Here is a 20398-nt window from a genome sequence, read left to right on the forward strand (position 1 = left end):
CTAAAAATGCCAGCTGTGAGGGTGAGTGAGCTCTGGCACAGGCTGTCCAAGAGGCTGTGGTGGTGCTCTCTCCCTCAGATCTTCAGAAGCTATCTAGGCACAGTCCTGGACAAGATGACCTCCAGAGGTCCCCTGCAACATCAGCCATCCTGTTTTTGCTATGGCCTTATACCTGCAGGCATGAGTAGGAAATAGAGCTCCAGTCATTGCTTTCTCTGTTGCTTTCACCCAGCTTTGTTTGCAAACTGGCACAACAAAACCTGCTTTTTTTTTTTTTTTTTAAACTTACATTTATTTGATAATATTTTTCACAATAATTATTCTAGCTGTGGCTGTAATGAGATGGGGATGTCAGTATCACATGAACTTGCTCCCATTTCCAGGATTTGTTAACACTTGTCTCTGAAGAACCATCGTGATCATCCAGCCCTGAGGAAACACAGCTGTATGACCTGAGATTTCAGGCAGATGATTCATTTTTCAGTGAAGCTTTGTATTTTCCTCTCATCTCTTTGGGCAGTGGCACAAAGGCAGGGCAAGGAACCTGGCCTTCAATTTCACACATGCACTCTCGCAGATGATACTTCTTGGGCCCAAAAGTTGCAGGATGTGACAGTTTTTCTCTCTCTCTTTCCTCTTTTTCAAGTGTTTCTCTAGAAAAAAAGAAATCTGTTTGTTACCTGCCAACATTACTCATCTTCCCAGGCTACAATTAACCAGGAAGATGGATTTCCCTGGCTAAGACCAGTTCTGATGAATTTTTCTTTATTTCTGTTGACCCTAGAGGCTTCTAGGGCCTGTACTAAGATGTATGCCAGAGGGAATGAATGTTAGCTTTATGAGTTACTTACTTGCTTTTGCCCAGAATTTTTTTAATGTGCTCAGTTATCTCCTTGTTGGTTTTATCCTCCACATCAACCAAAACTTGTTCTCCGCTATCTGTTAAAAAATTCACAGCAGTGTAGCAGTGCATACCTTCACGGTAGCTGCAAAAAAGCACTTCGAAGAAAGATATGATGAAAAAACAGCTCCTGTTTTGCTACAGTCGATGCAGTTTTCAGCGAGGAAGGCGAAGCCGCTACGAGTGTCAGCTAACGGGTAACCGAGCGCGGGCGGCGGCGCTCACATCACGGCGCCCTTCCCCTCCCCAGCAGCGCCGACCTGGCGGCCGACGCGGAGCGGGGCAGAGCGCGGAGCGGCCCCGCGGCACCTACCGAGGTAGAAACGGAGGAAGGGCGAAGGCGTCATGTTCCTGAAAAGCATAATCTGCACCCAGGGGTTTTTGTACTGGATCTGGGGGATGTTGAAAAACACAAACTTCCTAGGAGGAAGAAAAAGAACGGCACGGTACGAGGTGGGCGGCGACGCTCCGAGACCCCGGCGCCCGACCCGCGCTCACCTTGCCCCCTCGCTCGGCTCCCCCGCCGTGTTGTAGTTCACGGTCATAACCTTCACGGAGCTCTTGAAAACGACGTCGCCCTGGCTGAGATACTGCAGCGTCCGCCGCACGGGGAAGCGCCCCTTCATCGGCATGGCGGCGGACTCGCGCCGCCCGCGCCGCCGCCGGAAGTGCGGGGAAGCACCGCCCCGCAGCTGCGCGGAAGGGCGCGGGCCGGGCGCGGGGGGCGTCTTTGCCGTCGTCGCTCTCGTGAAGCTCTGCAGGGACAGAGCCGTCACACCGGGCCGCCCGTCCGTCACCGGCGTCGCGCGGCCCGGCGGCAGGCGGGGCAGATACGCGGCAGCCCGCCGCCCCAGGCGCGTTGTGCGGTTAGCTGCGGTTCAGCAGGTCTGCGCGACCGCGGGAAGGCAGCCCGCATCGGAGCACGCGCCGCCCCGCCCCGCGCCGCTCGGGCAGCCGCCCTCGTCAGGGGCAGTTGCCGGTTTCATGGACGTTTTTCTTGGAGGCACCGAGGTTTGATAACCGAAGCCAAAACTCTTTTCAGCCTTATTTCTGTGAACTGGAACGCGGAGCTCGAGGTTGCAAAGCTTCTAATAGCATCGGCAAAAAATTAAGTCGGTATCTTTGCCATAAGAATAGATGTGCTGTCCCTCAGACGTATTATACATAAAATTAAGGATATGTTTACCATTCAAAATAGAGTCCAGTTTCATTATACTTAATACAAGGGTGAAGGGAACTGAAATCCAACACTACCTTTACTTAAAACCCAGGAGTAGAACAGCAGCAGGAAACAGCATCATCTCCTCCCGTACCTTCAGGAGAAACACGTAAGTCTAAAGAAGATAAATTACAACTAGGAAAAGAAGTCTTTCTCAACTTGTTACAGCAGTAGCTCCCTCAGGACAGTAAGGTTCATAGGATTTATCTTGTATATTATGGCCAGGCAAATCTCTAATAATCACTGTAGTGAATGGGAATGTCCATTTCTGTAATGCATTGGGCTCAGACATACAATGTTTAAGAAATTCAGTGAACCTAAAAATAAAAAAAAAATAAATCAAGAGTACATTTATATTTGTAATTCACTTTAATCATATAAACCTCACTTAGGTAGTAGTATTAAGCCACAACAATATAAAGCCACACTTAAACAGCATTTAATAAAATGCATAAGCTAAACCATGCACTGCAATACTCTATATGAAGACAACAATGCAAATTCCTCTTCATGAACTGAAGACGCTGATTAGGTATAAAATCCATATTAAAAAAAAGACCATGCTATTTTTATAGGCTTTCACACATAGAATGTTGATTTCACAAAAGAAGCTGTAAGAAATGAGTAACACCTGTGATACCTAAACCTGAAACTGAAATCTAATAGCACAAATGATACTTTTCTAAAGGGTAGTAATCAGATTTCTAGGAAGTATCCCAAAGAATTAAAAGTAGATTGTTCCTTTTATAAAATGAGCTATTTGAGTAGGAGCTCAGTTCTGCCTGCTAGGCCAAATGGATACCATGTACACAACGTGCAGTTTCTCAGTTAGGTCAACTGTTTGAACCCAAGCCGCAAGTGTTTTGGGGTACAGATTAACTAAAAGAAGATTCCCACATTTTTACCTTAACTTCATTTATGATGAAACATATACCATGTAAGCAACATGTTTTTTTCTCAGATTTTTTTCATTCATGAACTAAACTACTTTTAATCTACAATTGTAGAAAATACCTTAAAATGGACCTGTGCTTTGTTACTGTTTACCTAAGATCATTAAAAAAAAATGTACAAGAAGCCAATCGTTCAGGAGTGCTGGGTACCTGGCAACATGTGCTTCTTAGACTTTTGTTCTCTGTGATCAAATACAGAAAGCCAATTACACGTTCCACAGTTCCTGTAGAATATTACAACATCTGCTTTACTGTCACTTACATTTGAGAACATTTTGTTCTTCAGAATAAAAACAATTCAACCATGTATATAAAACAAATTCACAATTGACTGCTTAAATAGATTCAGTTCACATCAATACCTCAGCAGTCCGTTTCCTAGTCTTTAAAACTTTACATTGACATTAATTAAGAGACATTCAGGTTTTCATTCAAGCCTTTGAAGGGGAAAGGAAGCATTATACAGACCACACTGATTGTCATGACACCAACGAAGGACCATCTGTCACAGGAATTCCTGCCATTAATTTAGATAATTTTCCTGCTGAAGGTCTCACAAATAGGACTTGAAACATCAAAGATGGATGCTTTATAAAGTTCTATATTTAAAACAAGAGCTTACAAACAAATGCTCACTAAACAATATAGCAAGAAACGAGATCATTCCTAGCATTCTTCATAGCGAAGATTTCACACACAGCCCAACTCCGAAAGGCCTGTGCTTTACTTTAAGCATGCAAGAAACTCACTATTTTTATTGGTGTCTGCCCATCTGCTCAAAGTTAAATGCTCACATGTCCTCACAACATTGAGTCTATGAGGGAAATGCCCAGAAAATTCCACTCCACCTTTAATACAAAAGACATGCTTAAACTACTCCCCTAGACAGTCTGTAAAAATGCCTTAAAAAAAGTTAATGTGATTACTTCTGCAGGCTTACACATGTACCCACAAGTCATCAGAAGGGAAAACGAACAAGAATGTCCTGTGTTTTGATACCTTAGATATCTGAACTTTCCCTATGCATAACAGACTTCACTCAAGTCCAGTTTCACAAACACTCGGTGTGCCCAGCTCCCGCCATTAATGGAGACTTTACACACACTGCAAAGATCTGCACAGACTGGAGCCTCAGAAAATGATACAGCTTGAAAACAGACAACAGCTTTGGTAATAAATAAACAACAAACTTCGTTTAGTTCATTATTACATTTTTGAATGGCATGGCTGCATGCTGTTCTGAGTGCTGCTGTTCAGTGGTGCAGGGAAATGCTGCTCTCTTCCAATTAACTACAGCTGAAGACTTAATGTCTTACAATGTTTCACTGTGAAATAAAAAACTTTACAAAAAGCCATTTTCTTTCAGCCTTCTGAGAAGTTTATATTGAAAATATGGAAGCATGACTAGTGGTTTTTTTTTTTTTTTAATACATTTATTTTTCACAGCTATTTCAGGTTCTACCAACTCTTTACTGGCTCACTTCACCCATCAAATGAGAGAAGGTGAAGAGAATAACGAGAAAGTTAGAAGCTTCACTGAATTTGAGTATTGAAGAGAAAATAGCAACCTCAAGCTGGGATTAGAAAAAGGGGCAAAGCTCTGAAATTCATGGGTGTTCACCTGCTTTAAGCCAGGCTTAGTTTGGGCTAAGAAATGAAAATTAAGTAGCTCTGAACAAAAAAAAACCCCAAGTTTTAACAAAGAACATCAGGAATATTTGAACATATATGAACATATATGTACATATTTACATACACTACACACTTTATATACACTGTACATAAGAATTTAGACTTATAAACATATACATTCATACACATACACTATGTACATAGGCATCAGCTGTTTGAATGAGTTTTAGTATTGGACATGCAGAAACATACAATGGTGGGAGGCACAAAGGAAGGATATGTAAAACATCAAATTCCTTTAAAAAATTAAGGGGGGGAAAAACAGCATGAATTTAAGAATAAGCCATTTTCCTATTTTCAAAGCATTCATCCAACTCAGAAAATAAAGAGGGCAATGGGAATTATGGAACGTTATGACAACATTATTTGTGATGAACTTATGATTTCACACAAAACAACAACTCAGTAATAGGGTAATTTTGGGGCTGGATGTTTTTCTAGTCTAATATTTAGACTTAAAGTAAAATTCTTCTTAAAAGTTAAATGCTCTAACTTGCATCTTTGGTATACACAATGTTTTTGCACACATAATTTCCCATATAGCATTGATAATTTTAATTGGAGCAAACAGCAAGCCTGAGTTTAATTCAGGAGACTTTCTGATAAAATAACTCAGCAACTTTAGAACCAAAAAGTGCAAGAAGCCTTTTCCACTTACACTCCCCTTTACCACGCCTTCTCAGTAATTTTCATACAAAGCCATTTTACAAATTATTTTCTGACACTCAAGATGCAGTAGATGCTGACAATTTGACCCTCCTCCACCCTTTTTCTCCTTTGGGGTGACCATGGCTGCCCATTGCTAATTCCACCTGGATAAAATGAGGTATTGGGTTTAAAGATGTTGTGTGCTGCTGCCAGAACAGGCCCATATTTGTCATCAGAGCAAACTGTCACCACATCTGTTGTTTGCCACTCTTGCCACACAACTGGGACAGACAGGAACTCACTCACATGTTATTTCTGCTCTTTCACTTACGTGGCAACAGCAGAGTTGAAAAGAAGCAACCTACCCTGTTTTTGTGCTCTACAGAGTAAGTGAAGGAGAGGAAAAAGGTTTCATATAGAAAAACAATATATATATATTTTTTCCTGTGGAATGTGACAGTAGATAGACAAGTACTTACCGGTATTTACCGGTGCACCTGTCCTCTCCTCACTAAGCAGTGTTCATAGAACTGATAGCTGGGCACTCACATCATTTATAGGCTACACACCAAGTTTCATTTTTACTTTATAAGCACCTTAAATGCTGTGGAACTGGACAATTATACTGTCATAACTCACAGAGTTTAGTTGGTTAAAACACTTGCTGGAAGCGTATGTTAGGCTGACCCGCCAGTTCAACTCCCATCGCCAGTTCAAACAGGTCTCCCTCATTGGTTATTGTTACTGTTATTGCAGAAAGCAGCTTTGATCACTGCTTCTTTGGTAGAATTCTGAGCCTGCTAAGTTCCTCTTTCCTGGCTACCTCTTAATTTCAATGGCTGGAGAAACACACCAGTATCTCTACCACCTTGAATGAAATTCAGAAATCAGTGAAAAATCCTGTGTATTATATATAGCAATGAAAATACTAAGGTGTCTTATAGCCTCTAGCAAAGAAGATAAACTCAGGAGACTGGTTTGACCCAGAAGTCTTGGTCCTGGCTTATTTTCCCAATCACATTGCAGAATATGCCCTCTGCTGAAGGCATAGACAGCTTTCAGTACAGAAACCTTGAGTGGGTGCTATTTACATTATTGCTGCCCTGAGGGCCAAGTGCTTCAAATGATGATTAAAAAAAACTCCCTTTGTAAATGGTACCAAGTAATCAACAAAGAGAAACAATACTTTCATGTCTCAGAGTGCTGTGAAATTTGAGCCTTCTCAATTAACTTTGTAATCTGCTCCCGAGAACTTGCTTTAGCTGGGAGCTGAACTATGTGATCTTCAGAGGTCCCTTGCAGCTCCACACAATTCTGTGGTTCAGTGAGTTCAAGGCAACTAAAATAGAGTATTGTATGCTTCCAAGGATCTCACTTAAAATTCCTGGAGATTATTATTATTTTTTTTAACCTGCTTCACAGCAGAATATCTCCACTTGCACCAAAAGCACTGTATTTCATTTCTAAGAGTAAATAGCAGAGCAAAGTGACTTTTGCAGATGGCCTTGTCCTGCATCTCATTGATCCAACATATGTAAATTACCATACCTTCTTGTCTCACAAATGCAATAAAATTAATTATATCAAAGCTAACCCCAAATGCTCCTACACTGCCATCTGTCATTGCTCTTTTTCCATCTACGAGATCCAAATCCATTCCTTCTCAAGAATTAGGAAGCAAAGTGCACAGACCTTGGACATTACTGCCTTATTATCACTCCCTGTACATAGCAGTTTTGGTCAGTACAGAATTGTAACAATTTTCTGAATGAATTACTACCTATACATACACAAAACCAAGTTCTGTTCCATTTAGTCAGATACTTCATTGCTATTTTTCCACCAGATACTACTTTCATTTCAAGAGTAGCAGAAACAGGACCTGGAAGATTTTGAATTGTATATTTTAGGCACTAAGTCGAGCTTCAGTGAGATTACACTTTTCTTGGAACCACTTTTTGAGTCTAGTTCTGTAAACACAAGTTTGGCCTTTATTAGGCCTGTATGAAAACAAGCTATCTCCATACTTAGAAGTCAATAAATCATTTTTCAGGAATTTTAAAATCCTGTTCCATATTTACAAGCAAAAGGCTGCACTTGCAAAAAAGAAACAAAGCAAAACTCATTTAGAAGTTAATGAGATTAGTCAGTAGCTGCTTTCCACTCACTGGCAAACTCAGTCATGACACTAGCTACACTAGCCTTGTAGTAATCTTTGCAGTACCAATGACTTTTTTCCTAACGTAATATGTTACGTTAGGTGGAATATAGGGGATCAGAATCTATGATGCAGCTTAACTGCAATCTAGGTAATGAGTTTAAAATTCTCTTAAGCTTGCAGCTGTACCATGCCTGCTGTTCTGCCTTATGTTAGATTGGCCTGAAAACTCAATTTCCGTAAGGTGAAAAATGAACATGGATCTCAAAAATTGTATCTGCTCTATTTTCCTTATTTCCTGTGTCTCCTGCCATTGCTGGCAAGGAACACCTTTACTACTGGCAGAAAGAATCGCTTTGTCAGTTCTGCATCTTTAGAACACCTCCCTTATATTAGTGGACAGGTAAAGGAAAGAAAAACATTTATTGAATGAACTAAAATAGCTCTGCTGCCAGATGACAGTTGAAATTTAGTGTAAAAGGAGTCCTATTCCTACTGGAGAATATGGTTTCATATGGCAGCAATTGCTTTCAGTAGCTCATTCACACGCCAAACCTTTGACTCTAGCTCTTGTGATCAGGAATATTTCATTTCTCTTTAACAATGCCTACTTAGTTGCTTAAATGATTTTTACAAAGTATTGGAAGAAAATGATTTTTTTTTTTTTTTTGCAATAAAAACAATCACAAGTTGAGTGTATACCACTTCTAGAACAGTAACATGATGCCATAAAATTTACAATTTTAACAAAACCAGCCACAAAGTTTTCCAAGGTAGGTACTACTTCTGTTGTTGATAAAGCTCCTATTTTTAGTTCTTATACCTTCAGAACAGGGACTCTGCACCAGGTGTGCTGACATGACCACACTAAATCATACCGCAGTGCAACAACTACTACCAAGTCCTGCATTCCAGTTGACTTAAGGTTCAGAATGCAGGCCTTCCACCACATTAAAAGTATAGTTTCATTTGCTAGTATTACAGCAAAAGCTAAGAGAGAAGTGCAATATTACAGATCTCCACATGTATACCAGACTTCTTGTTACGCACTTTAGAGAACATGAATGTTCTAACAGTGGTGACTGTACAAGACCCTAATGCATCCAGCAGCTAGAACTACATAGCCTCTGCAGTCACATAACACTCGTGTCATAACGAGCTGTACAAATGTGAGTCTCCTAATGAGAATCTAGAAGTATACCAGGTTCAGAGCTTTTTATTACATCAGAAGCTTTATGTAGACCTGCTTCAGATCTTTGCTACAATTCAGATTTAAAAGACATGAACACCAACCTGGTTAGTGTTCCTACATAAGTGTCACTAGTGGAAGAAAAAAAAAAAGTGCTGAATTTCTCATTAGATTACTGTCACATAAGATTGTGCAAACAGAGAACATCTCTATTATACAAATGATTAAACTAATTGATGCATCTAATATGCCAGGATCAGATGAAGGTCTTCACCGTGATTTTTTTTTTTTTTTAAGAAACAAAACACTTTGTTTAAAATACTTAATGTCAATTATAATAAATTATACTTAACTAAAAGCAATGCTAGCAGGTAATGACCAGTACAAGAAATCATGTTGATGCCTCATCACTCTAGATTATTAAAAAAGTCGTTCATTTTATCACTATATCAGTCATTAACTGCAACCGTACATAAAATGGTAAATCCCAACTTCATTCTCAAATTGAGCCATAAGGCAGCTGGAATCGCTGCAAAACTGGAAGTGCTTTGTCTAATAAGGGGGCAGAAAAAATTGAGAGCTTTATGATGCACTCTTGTTGACAGCCAGAGGTTCTCAATTTTCCAGGTTTTTCTGGATGAGTGAGTGTGCAGGAGTACAGATAGAAGGAGCAAGTCTGTAGATACACAGACCATTCTAAAAGAGCACCTCTATTTGAAAACAACTGCTCTTCCAGTTAATGACTGATTATTTTCCACAATCAAAAGGCTTCCTATTAGGATGATATTTATCATCAATTTCGAGCTGAACAGAAACTTTAAGGAACCTGAAGAACTCTCCATTACTGAAGAAACTTTTTTTTTTTTCCCTCCTAGTTTTGGTCATTTCTGTAGTACGTAGCAGTCACTACAATCAATTCATGCTGTTAGTAACAACTGCACTAATTTAACAGTATAGTTCTTTATAACATGGATATCCAAGAATCCACATTATTATTTAATGTATAACATAGAAGCAAGTGACTTTTTGTGGAATGATTGTCTCCTGTAGCATTCTACATTTTCACAGACATCACTAGCATTTTTACTAAGGACATATGCAATTTTTTCATCCTTCCTACTCATACACAGGATGTTGATATCATCGCTTTGATGAGAACTGCTTACAAAGTGCTAGTATTATACCCCGGCAATTATTAGATATTAATTTCAAGGATATTTTTAAATCTACCTATACTGTTCATTTTTACTTTTAAAGTAATCTTATTACTCATCTCTGATATTATAAAATTCTATTTTTAACCAGTGATAATTTCTAAATACAAATCACGTGAAAAGTACGTTCAGCAACCTATAGCCTTCTGAATGAAAGGCACGGAAATACTCCTTACGGCAGAAAAGGTCCAATAGCTGCTCTTTTAATAGCTGCTTCAATCTTGTCGGTGTTAGCAAACAGACAAAGACAAATCCGATAGGAAACAGTAACAAGTTGGAAATATTTGTACATACCAAAATGTTATTAACTTCTCAACTGTACGTTTCTGTGAAAATTACTTTGATCCTCCAAATTGTGTTGCTCCCACTATGCAGATGTGCCAGTTATTTGACCATTGTATTCTGCTGTTTCCATTTTGAGAATGTAGGGGATTATGCTGTCAATTGGAACATTTCCAATGAGACCAGTGAAAAATAGTTCCTCAGTAATGCTAGAGCTCATCAGCCTAAGTGCTGGCAGGCGAACTAGAATCCGGGCTAGCCTGAAAAAGAAGTTCAGCAAATCATAAGTACACAAATTTCAAGTTTAAAATACTGTGTGGCTAAAGAGCTGGATCTGCTATTTTTATTACCAGAACTAATGAACGGGAGTAAAAAGGCAATTAAAATTAGTTCAGCTACCATAAAAAGAACTATTACTCTCTATCTAACAAGTGAAATGGAAAGAATCTGTCTTTTTTACTGGTTCTTTGGTGAGCAGGACATACTATTGCCCTTTGCAGATGTAAATGTGTATAGATACACCATTCAATTGCTCTGCTTCTGAAATTCTCAGCTCTGGAAGCATCTCATGGTTCACGACAATGTAAAGATGAGTAATATTCCTACTGCCTAATGCACTATTTGCACAATTTAAAGACTCAATTATTTAAAGTTGAAACCATAAACAGTACAGTTGCCTAGCAACTTAATGACAAGCCAAACAGCAAAAAGGGGCCTGCGTATGTATGAAAAAATTAGTGAATCTGCTTCTGATGAGAAAATTAATTTGGAAGGGCATGCCGTTATTTATGTGTACTTTCAAATGGTGTGTTTTTTGCCTATAAGGATTTTAGCAGACATCCAATATAATAAAGTGATCACATTATACTTCTGGTCTTCTAGTGCATTCTCAATTTTAAAATCAAGAACCATGTTGGAAACATACCTGCTGTGCGTACATGGCAGATATACATCACAACTGACAAAATACATACATTTTTGGAATTGGATGCATGAAATCGCAAAACTTAGGCAGCACTGAACACAAGCTGTTGGAACGCTAGACTGTCTACAGAGAGAATACATAAAGACCATTCAAATAATAGACCACATCTTGTAAACCATAGAGGAAAGCTGCAAAAAGATTCAAGACAGTGCTATTTTGTGAAAAGATGGCACCTCTGCTTCTATTTCAATTTGTGCTAGCATTCAGTTGCTCAGAAGTAATCATCAGATTGTAGCTTCACATTCACACATGGATAAATCTAAATGACATAAAATACAAAATAGGGTTTTGGAAATGCAACTCTAATCTTCACTCTGGAGCCTACTACTAAGAAAATTATTACTAAGAAAATTAAGTACATGAAACAAATTCTGTATTTCTTTTTATGACTGAAGTCCACTTCTCATTCGCAAAATCAGACTAATTGAACTGTATATGGAAGAACAATGTTGGATCTGTGGATACTTCTGGAGCAGAAATTCCATCTCCATTGCATTTAACTGGGAATCCTAATGACTCACAGAGCACTTATCTCTATTAGAATCAGTGCAGAGACCAGTTTCTGAAATGGGAGCTCTTTTACAGTTTCACTCCCTCCCCCAACTCCAAGTTACACATTCCTCAGAACTTGCTTAAATATAAGGAATCACATGATTATAGGTATATCTTTGACATGGAAATGACTCTCACAGTAAAACAAAGTTCAAACAGTCCTTCCAGTACTAAAAAGCAGCTTAAAAATCTAGAGGGATACAGACTTTTCCCATGACCTGACTGTGAAAAGCACGGGGTGTGGTTTTAAAGTAAAAGGGGAAATTTAGGTCAGACGTCAAGTGGAAATTCTTCACTCAGAGAGCAGCGAGGACCTGGCACTACTGCCCAGAGAAGCAGTGGTTGTGGTGGTTGCCCCAGCCCTGCATAGGGCTCTGGTCAGCCTGAGCTGGTGGGGTGCAGCCCAGTCCACAGCAGGTGGTTGGAACTAAACGTCTTTTAAAGTCTCTTCCAAGCCATTCTGTGATTGTAGACTTACTAGAAGTTGGAATTCCCCTTGTAGTACTGGGAAAGATCTTGTTGGTGAAATTCAAAAATAAAACAATTTTGATGGAAATAACTCCATCAAAAGTTATTTACTCCTAGGCAAGTAACAAACAGAAACAGCTGAGAGCTGACAAAAACAAATCAGGCACTTTCAAAGACAAGTCCTTGGAAACGTAAAAAAAAAAAAAAGTCAAGGTGAAAAGCAGCAGGAAGTGAGAATTTCTTATAATGGAACATTAAGAGTTCTTTACTGTTTTTCATATATAAACCTTAATTTTTCAAGATCTCCAAATGAAATAAATATTTTTCTGCACATGTATCTTGACAAATAGTTAAAGGATGATAATCATCTTTTATTATCTCAAAGTCTCTTTGACAATTAACTTGAAAAAGGAGGCAGTCTGACTTAAAGAACTTGAGACTTCTAACATAGACAGTAAGCTCTCTATTTTCCTAAATACAGAAATGAAATTCTCAAAAAAACCAAAAAAATACCAAACAACAAACAGGACAAGTGGTAACAAGTTTAAACTAAAAAAAAAAAAAAAAAAAAAAAAAAAAAAAAAAAAAAAGGCAGGTTTAGATTAGATATAAGACTTTCTCCTCACTATGAGGGTGGTGAAGCAGTAGCACAGGCTGTCCAGAGAAGCTGTGGATGCCTCAGTGCTGGAAGAGTTCAAGATCAGGCTGAATGGGTGTTTGGGCACCCTGATCTACTGGGAGGGGGAGGAAGACTGAACTAAATGGTCTATATGGTCTCTTCCAACTGATCCATTTCATGATTAAAAACAAAACAACACAACCAAAAAAGCTACACAAACAAAAAAACCTCACAAACCACACACAAAACCCAGGCCTCACTTAGGAAAAAAAATACAGGTTTTGCTTCATTCTATCTTTAAACAATTCTTGCTTTTGTGAACAAGGTTCTGGCTGTTTCACCTTAATAGTCAAGAACAGATGTCAAAAAGGAAGTTACAACATCATGATGCTATTTTGTACTTTTGCCAGCTACAACTCACAACATTGTTTTGGGTACTATAGACAATAAATACCTATAAGTATCTTCTGGATAGGTTTTTTGTACATAGTCCTGCAATTCCATCTGTGCCTTCTCCTGGAATTTTTCTATTTGGGTTGAACTGTTCAGACCAGGGTGATCTAAAGAAACAAAACATTTCTGTATGTCGATTGTTTCCTTCTACGTTGCAAAGTACATGTGCTTACATGATTTAAACACTGTATTGTGATTTTTATCATGACAGTTGAATAAATTTAAACCATTCAGTTGAACATTTGCTTCCTGGCTGCATAAGTGGCATACTCACTTTTCTCTCCATTGCAGGCTGTATCCACAAGAAAGCAGAAAAAGATTCATCTTGTTATATACCAGGCAATGACATTCCCAGTTTACGTTCCTAATTCTGTTTTTTAAAACATATTTTCCTCAGTAATTTTAATTATCTACGCAGATTGAGTAAAATCTTTTTTTTTTTCTTGACAGATTGACTTCTTGATCTTGAAACTGTTTCATGTTTTAATTCCACTTGGCTCTGTACCTCAAAGAGGGTCACATGATCAGAAAAACTGGAAATGTGACAGACTTGACTGTGCCCCAATATTTTCACCATTGTGTGCAAAGAAATGGGACAGAACCATATTGAAGTTGCTTGCCCCTCAGACTTGCATGAAAGCCCTAATAAATGTAAATCTAATAATACAATCTACAGAAAATTTCCAAAAGCAATTTCAGGACACTGGTATCTTCTAATTAAACTGAATTTTTATTACAAAGAGAAAAATAATATCAAAGCAAAAAACAAAAACAGACATCAAACAAAAACAACAACAAAAAAACACTAACAACAACAAAAAAAGCAGCCTCCTAACAAGATATTCATTTTCTTGGTACTTTGTTAAAAAGTGGTAGATTATTTACTTGAATTCAAGATATTTATGATTCAGGGCAAGACCTTCCTTTTCACTCAGTCTGTCAAGCAGTTTTAAATTAACCTTCCAGCATCCTAGGAACACTTCTCTCCCTGTGCTGAAGAAACTGTCAGCTCTCCTTTCTTTAATATTCTACCTTGTAATTCTAGAAAATGCGTAGCATGTTCTTTAAGGAAATCCTCACCTCATAAGTACTATTGATCATGATCTACATATCTGCTGTCATTTTGGTAAGACAGAGACAGCTGGCTTGCATTTAATTCTGGAGATTTGGTAGAGGCCCCATATATAAAATATATGAGTAGAAGTACCACTATTACACCATTCCTCTTACAAGTGCCTTAAAAATATTAACACTGATGTCAATTTCTTCTTGTCATTTTCAGAACATATTTTCTTCTGATCCTTCCCGCCATTTGCTTCACTAATATTGCTAGATAACTTATTACTTATCAGCTGAAGATAATTGATATTCTAGTCTAAGCTGGGTTTACAAGAAATTCTTGATAGACTGGAGCTGTAAATAACACAAATGTGTTGGTCCAGAATTATTTTAAATATATATATATATAGTTTGTGATAAATCATTATGGATCACTAATTTTCCCACAACTTAACAGTTTCATCTCAAGCCATTAGCCTCATGAAACATTCCTACAACATTAACATATGAATGCTTATTATTTAAACAAATACCGTTACTAAATTCCTTACCAGGGCTAAATAGGACTATAGCTTTAAGGTATGCATATTCATATCCATCAATATCAATCTTGGCCATGCTGTTACAGAACTCCTGAAGTTTCCAGATGTGTTCCATGACTTGCTTTATTCTGTCTCCAGAAAGCTTATCTACAAAAAGATAATATTTTTTTCAAGTGAGCTCAAGTACATCTGATATATTAAACAGCATCCTTTTCATGAAACAAGTGACATATCAAAGTATTTTTGTGTCATTTTGTTCCACTCACAAAGAAGCAAAATTGCTTCTGACACGTTCTTGTCAATACCAGACAAAGTATTCACAGGTAGGCCAATAGTCAAAATGAGTTGAAATCACCCAACTGGTGAAGGGGATCTCTGGCTACGCAGCACTCCTTCTCAGGAAGCAGCTTAGGTCCAAGGGATGTTCTCCCTTCAGTGGCTGGCCCTTGTAAGAGCCCAGTGTGGCTCCACTCTGGGTCCACCCCTTCTGGTCATGTGGAGAGCACAGATGCATGCACTTTGCCTGCGCTTCCTGAGCCAGCTACACCCTTTCATCAGGTGCTCAACCAATCACCAGTTCAAGCCCGGACCTAACTGTTTCAGACCTGCTTCCCTTCACATTTGGTATTCTAAAACCACTTAACATCTAAGTATAGCACCTTCCTCCCCCTCCCCCCCCCCCCCCCCCAGGATCCAGGGGAAAAATTCTGCCACCAACTAGAAAAGGTTTTGTGAGAAATGTTATTCAAAGTCCATTTGGAACCCTGTACTAAACATACATAAGAATCACATAGTGAACACGTACCTTCCTGTATGCTGTTCTGAAGATGGTTGACAATAGCTGCTAGGATAGTTGACAGACTCATCACTTGCGCACACTGTGCCAGGCCTAAGGTAAACAGCTCATTCCAGCAGGCACGCACAAGGCTTGTATTACACTCCTGGCTATGAACAACAAAATCAGCAGAAGCTAATTTTCATATCAGGTTGGTATTGCTCTCTTTATATTATATCAATTATAACAATCAGTAACAAGGGTTAACATATTTCAACCACCCTACTAAAACAGCTTATATTACCATATTACAAGTATTTCAAAAAGCAAAAAGTAATAGACCAACTACACAAAACCATACAGGTTATCTGTAAAATGATGCTCACCAATTCTTCACCAAGATTTCTACAAATTAAATCCTTCCTTTTGATTCAGTTTTAGCTTCTGCAAAAGCAGTAACATCAGATATTGTAGTTATCCCTCTGCCACCATCTATATTACTGCTGTTCAAAAAGGTGAACACTGTATAGCCTTCACACATTTTAAAGAATTCAGTAACAGTTAAATAATTCACTCATTTAAAAATTCAAAATAGTTCAAAAGCATTAAGGTCAATGCTTTAATTAATTAGAAAGCAAACCAACAATAGAATGTCTATTTACCCAAGTGCTTGAAATGCAGGTATGGATCTAGCCCAGTGCATAGATAAGAAAAGTAGCCGTGATGCTGACTCACAGATGTAGTGTACATTAAGATACTCTGGCATTGGACTGGGCATTGTCAGCTGCAAAATGTAGAGTACAATATGTACAGTCAAGGTAGAAAATAATTTTTATTATCAATGAAGTAACCACTGAAAACATTCAAGCTAGTCTCATTGTCTGTCATAAGCAATTGTTTGACAAGATACTGCCAAATTTAAACTTCACTAAATAAGTCATTACTTCTTGGAAGGAATGCTAAACGAGGATGGGAGATAGAAATAACATGAGAGCTCAAATGTTTATTCTGAATCATTTTAATTTTCATGTAATAACAAATCTAACATCATGGTACTATGAAACTATTTTCTAAAACTTCTTGAAAGTAAATCCTAAAATAGGAAAACTGTAGAGTATGAATCTACAAACAAGACACCATTAATAGGAATAAGCGGGTTATGATTAAACTGACTATTTAGGTACTGTTATTTCAGTAATGATCTTTGTAACTCTTTAAACAGTGCAATCTGATAACAATGATTGTAACTGTTTCTCCCACAATTTTCAATGTGTTCTTATTTGATTAGCGTAATTGAAAGAGTCTAAAAAGGCACTGCAACCTCTTATTTAAAAGATTTTTGTGTAACAAAAGTTCTACATTACCTAGAACTATAAATGAACTACGCAAATCAGTACTACATGGATGATATGTAAAGTGATTATCAACCATAGCAGAAAGTGAAATAAATATCTTCCAAAAAAACATTTATGCATTTAACATAGATCATGCAAGAGCAAAAACAGTACTAGATTCTTTCAAATATCAGTCGTTATTCTAGATTGCTACATTTAATTTTGCTAAAGAAAATTCATATTTTGGATTACGTCTTACTGGTTTAGTAAGACACGTCAAGAAATGTACCTTAAATGTAACATGCGTATCTGTAAGTAAGGGTCCTTCCACTTCAATAATTGGCGTCGACTGATCTCTACTAATTACATGAATATTCCCTCCTCCTGTAGGATCCATTCCATCTGCCAAGTTAGGAGCTGCTGTACCATCTGTGGTATTGAGTGCTTTGGCCAAAGTATCAAATGCCCTGCAATAAAGAGCGACAGTGAAAGCATTTCCTCACACTCTCAGGAGTTTTCAAAGAAGTTAAATAAAACCCAATGAGGCATTCCCACTCAGAAGTTAGGGTAAACAGTTCCCATGTATGTTAAGACATGAGGCCAGGTTTTTCATTAAAGCCTGGTTCTATTGTACTGTTTGGACATTACACTGGGAATGCCCAGTATACAACCAATTAAAAAGAGAGTCCCACCTCAAAAACATCTCAATTTCCTTCTCCTGAGGACAGTGCCTTAGAAATCTTATGACAGTAATATAAGAAAGGCTAGTTCCTGTACTTTATACTCCAGCTGTTGCCATTGGAGAAATAAGACTGTGTAAATTCCTTTTTTTTATGACAACTGAGCTTAGGTCTAGATTCAGAATTTTATGCTCCACTTTAATACTAAGCGATACTATAATGGTATTTCATAGTGTTGTTCTGACACTGGAGAGTTTTAAGGCCAAGTATTCTTCTTATTTCACTGTACTGCCAACTTACGTTTTCCTTCAAAAACAACAACAAACAACAATTAGGAAAACAAAAAAACATTCCCCCATCCCTAGAATTTCAAGAGTGCGTTGTTTTTCCTCATTTAATGAAGTATTCAAATTTTTTCTAAACATTGAATTTAAAAAATGTTTATCCATCTTACTTTAACCACAATTATCCCATTTTAACCAACTGGTATTTTGGCAGTACAATCTCACAGCAAAATCATACAGAACCCCAAGAAAAAGAGTTAAGGGCAACAAGCACTTCACAGGAGAAGCTTCCATATAACAAGCCTGTCAAATAAAGCAATATCAAAGCATTACTATTCTCAGCATTTCTGAAAGCCACAAGCCAGTCACTTATTCAAGCACTGAAAGAGGCTGCCCACAGAAGTGGTGGAATCCTCATCCCTTGAGATATTTAAGAGATGTACGGATGCAACACTAAAGGACATGGTTTAGTGAAGGGTCTTGGTAGGTGAGATTGACACATGGACTCACTGAAGTTGAAGGTCTTTTCTGTTTTATAATTCTACTCTATTCTTGTTTTTCTTAGAATGAAACCTACTTTAGCCTCAGACCACTATCATTATAACACGTCACAGTTCTTCACAAGCAGTCTACAGGCTGAGACAACAGCCAAGTCCAGATTTCCAAAGAACTGTTTTTGTATTTCTCAGTACTCGGCAATCTCTGCTGTGTTTGATATCACAACACCAAATTACTTCAATATACAAAATACAAAATGCTAAATTAAGATGCATACCGTGAAATTTCACTGGCAGATTGCTCTTCTTGTTGAATTTCAGAAGTATCTCCATTATTTAGTGAGTCACTGAGATTAGCGAGAGATGTTACAACATTTGCTAGTGTTCCTAAAGCACCCTGGCTTGTCTCAGCCTAAAAAGGAAGAACCATATTAGCGGATCAGAATTATAGGTGCTACATCATACTTTCTTTTTTTTTTAATTTTACATTTTTAATCTTTGTGTTCTTTTTACTGTTATGTATTTTTCCATTTCTTGATCACCTACAATGGCTCACATGTGATTGACAATGACCTTTAAACCCTAACTCACAACCTCTGTTGACATATTGTACAGAGATCTAGTTATGGTGTAAATAAGTGTGAAAAGAAACGATGTCTCTGTTGATGAACTTATTTTTCCTCTGCATTTCTACAGATTTTCAGACTCACCCCAACCTTCTCCTCTCAAGTGCAAGAATGACTCATGTTTGTGTACATAGCTAAAACAGTTTGTATATATGCATAATCAATGAATATTAAGATGTCATAACTACAAGATAAACAAGAGAGTTAGGCAAAGCAGATTATAATAATAAAAAGAGGATAGAAAGCTTACCCCTATCCTGGGCTCACTCACAAAACTCCAGCAGAGCAGATCTCCAGAAGAGATCCTTCCCCACTGGTAGCCAGCTCTTAAATAGGTCTAGGAGGGGTGCAGCCAGGCTCCCCCTTCCTGCAGCACAGCTGCATTGCCTTCACCTGTGCTCCTCTGGCTGACTCAGTGCTTGCCTCAGGTGATCAATCAGAGGTTCAGTTCCCATACAATATATCAATATGTTCAGAACTTAACTGAAAGAATTCATACTTTAGAGTCAGCAGCTAGGAGGATGGTACCATCATCCCTGATCAGAGGTTGCTGAATATTCACAAGCATTCCTGGATCAAGAAGACCTGCAGACCTGTTGAAAACCATAAGCCATGTGGCAGTTAATGGTACCTACACAATGCATAGGAAGAACATGTAACAGCACATAGAGTACCAGTTTCATGAAATTGTAAATTTAAAAACTAACAATTTATTCATTGAAATGTCAGTATTTCCGAAATAGTTTCCAAAAAGCTTCAACCACAGGAATACTTTTCCTTTTCCTGTGCAAAAGTAGTGACAGTTTCCTAAACAGATATTCACCTCGTTCGTTTTTGAAACTGGTTTATTCTGTTTTATGAAAACTCTTAAGAAGCCACCAAGCAGATCTGAAGTAAAGCCTTCTAAGGCATAATTCTGCATTCCAAGTTAGATAATGGACAGCAGTAAATAAAGTTGAGTCAATAAAATTTATTTCACACTACAAAAAAAGTTGCATAATCAAGTTTATTTAAAAATCTCTGCTGTCTTTTCTTCTGCTGCTTTTTGATTACGCATCATTACTCTCCAATCTATTCAAAGGACACAGTGTAAAGTCTCTGTAGGCAGTAAGTATGATTTACAGCCACAACACTCCAGGCCTGTGTAATCCAATATAAATGGCCTTGTGGAACTGATAGCTTAAAGAGTCTGACACTAACATTGTGAACTACCACAGGAAGCAAATTATCATGCCTTCTGCTAATCTGAGTCCTACATAAATAAAAGG

The 20398-nt window shown here is 38.0% G+C and overlaps 2 protein-coding genes across 8 annotated transcripts in view; both read right to left on the reverse strand.

Annotated features, from left to right (window-relative positions):
- Positions 1–256: 256 nt before the first annotated feature.
- Positions 257–1564, reverse strand: MRPS25 (mitochondrial ribosomal protein S25). Its single transcript, XM_042880988.1, has 4 exons — positions 1400–1564; positions 1215–1321; positions 852–939; positions 257–653 (listed from the first exon to the last, which is right to left on the reverse strand). Exons 1-4 carry the CDS (start codon positions 1531–1533, stop codon positions 461–463), a joined length of 522 nt encoding a protein of 173 aa, XP_042736922.1. The 5' UTR covers positions 1534–1564; the 3' UTR covers positions 257–460.
- Positions 1565–1831: 267 nt separating this feature from the next.
- The window catches only part of NR2C2 (nuclear receptor subfamily 2 group C member 2), a 37564-nt gene continuing 18997 nt past the window's right edge, over positions 1832–20398 (reverse strand). For 5 of the 7 annotated variants that reach the window (XR_006180795.1, XR_006180798.1, XR_006180796.1 and 2 more), the window contains exons 8-16: positions 19630–19723; positions 18783–18916; positions 17333–17510; positions 16372–16493; positions 15740–15879; positions 14944–15081; positions 13335–13440; positions 10269–10516; positions 1832–2437 (exon numbers count right to left, since the gene is read on the reverse strand). Coding sequence is in view for 1 of the 7 variants with exons in the window: in XM_042880814.1 (XP_042736748.1) it covers positions 10342–10516; positions 13335–13440; positions 14944–15081; positions 15740–15879; positions 16372–16493; positions 17333–17510; positions 18783–18916; positions 19630–19723 (1087 nt within the window). In the remaining 6 variants the exon portion in view is untranslated. Of the gene's footprint in view, positions 2438–2470; positions 10517–13334; positions 13441–14943; positions 15082–15739; positions 15880–16371; positions 16494–17332; positions 17511–18782; positions 18917–19629; positions 19724–20398 lie in introns of those variants that run through there. The other 2 variants (XM_042880814.1, XR_006180800.1) reach the window with 2 other exon arrangements.

The sequence above is a fragment of the Lagopus leucura genome, unplaced genomic scaffold, assembly GCF_019238085.1.
Source record: "Lagopus leucura isolate 7727_CA_CO unplaced genomic scaffold, USGS_WTPT01 Super-Scaffold_100028, whole genome shotgun sequence".
NCBI lineage: Eukaryota > Metazoa > Chordata > Aves > Galliformes > Phasianidae > Lagopus > Lagopus leucura.

Excerpts from the sequence above, each read along its gene's own strand:
- MRPS25 (XM_042880988.1), bottom strand. The coding sequence starts at position 1,533 with ATGCCGATGAAGGGGCGCTTCCCCGTGCGGCGGACGCTGCAGTATCTC. Across the intron at positions 1,322-1,399 it reads GAGCCGAGCGAGGGGGCAAG|GAAGTTTGTGTTTTTCAACA; the intron begins GTGAGCGCGGGT and ends TCTTCCTCCTAG. Across the intron at positions 940-1,214 it reads CTTCCTCCGTTTCTACCTCG|ATAGCGGAGAACAAGTTTTG; the intron begins GTAGGTGCCGCG and ends ATTTTTTAACAG.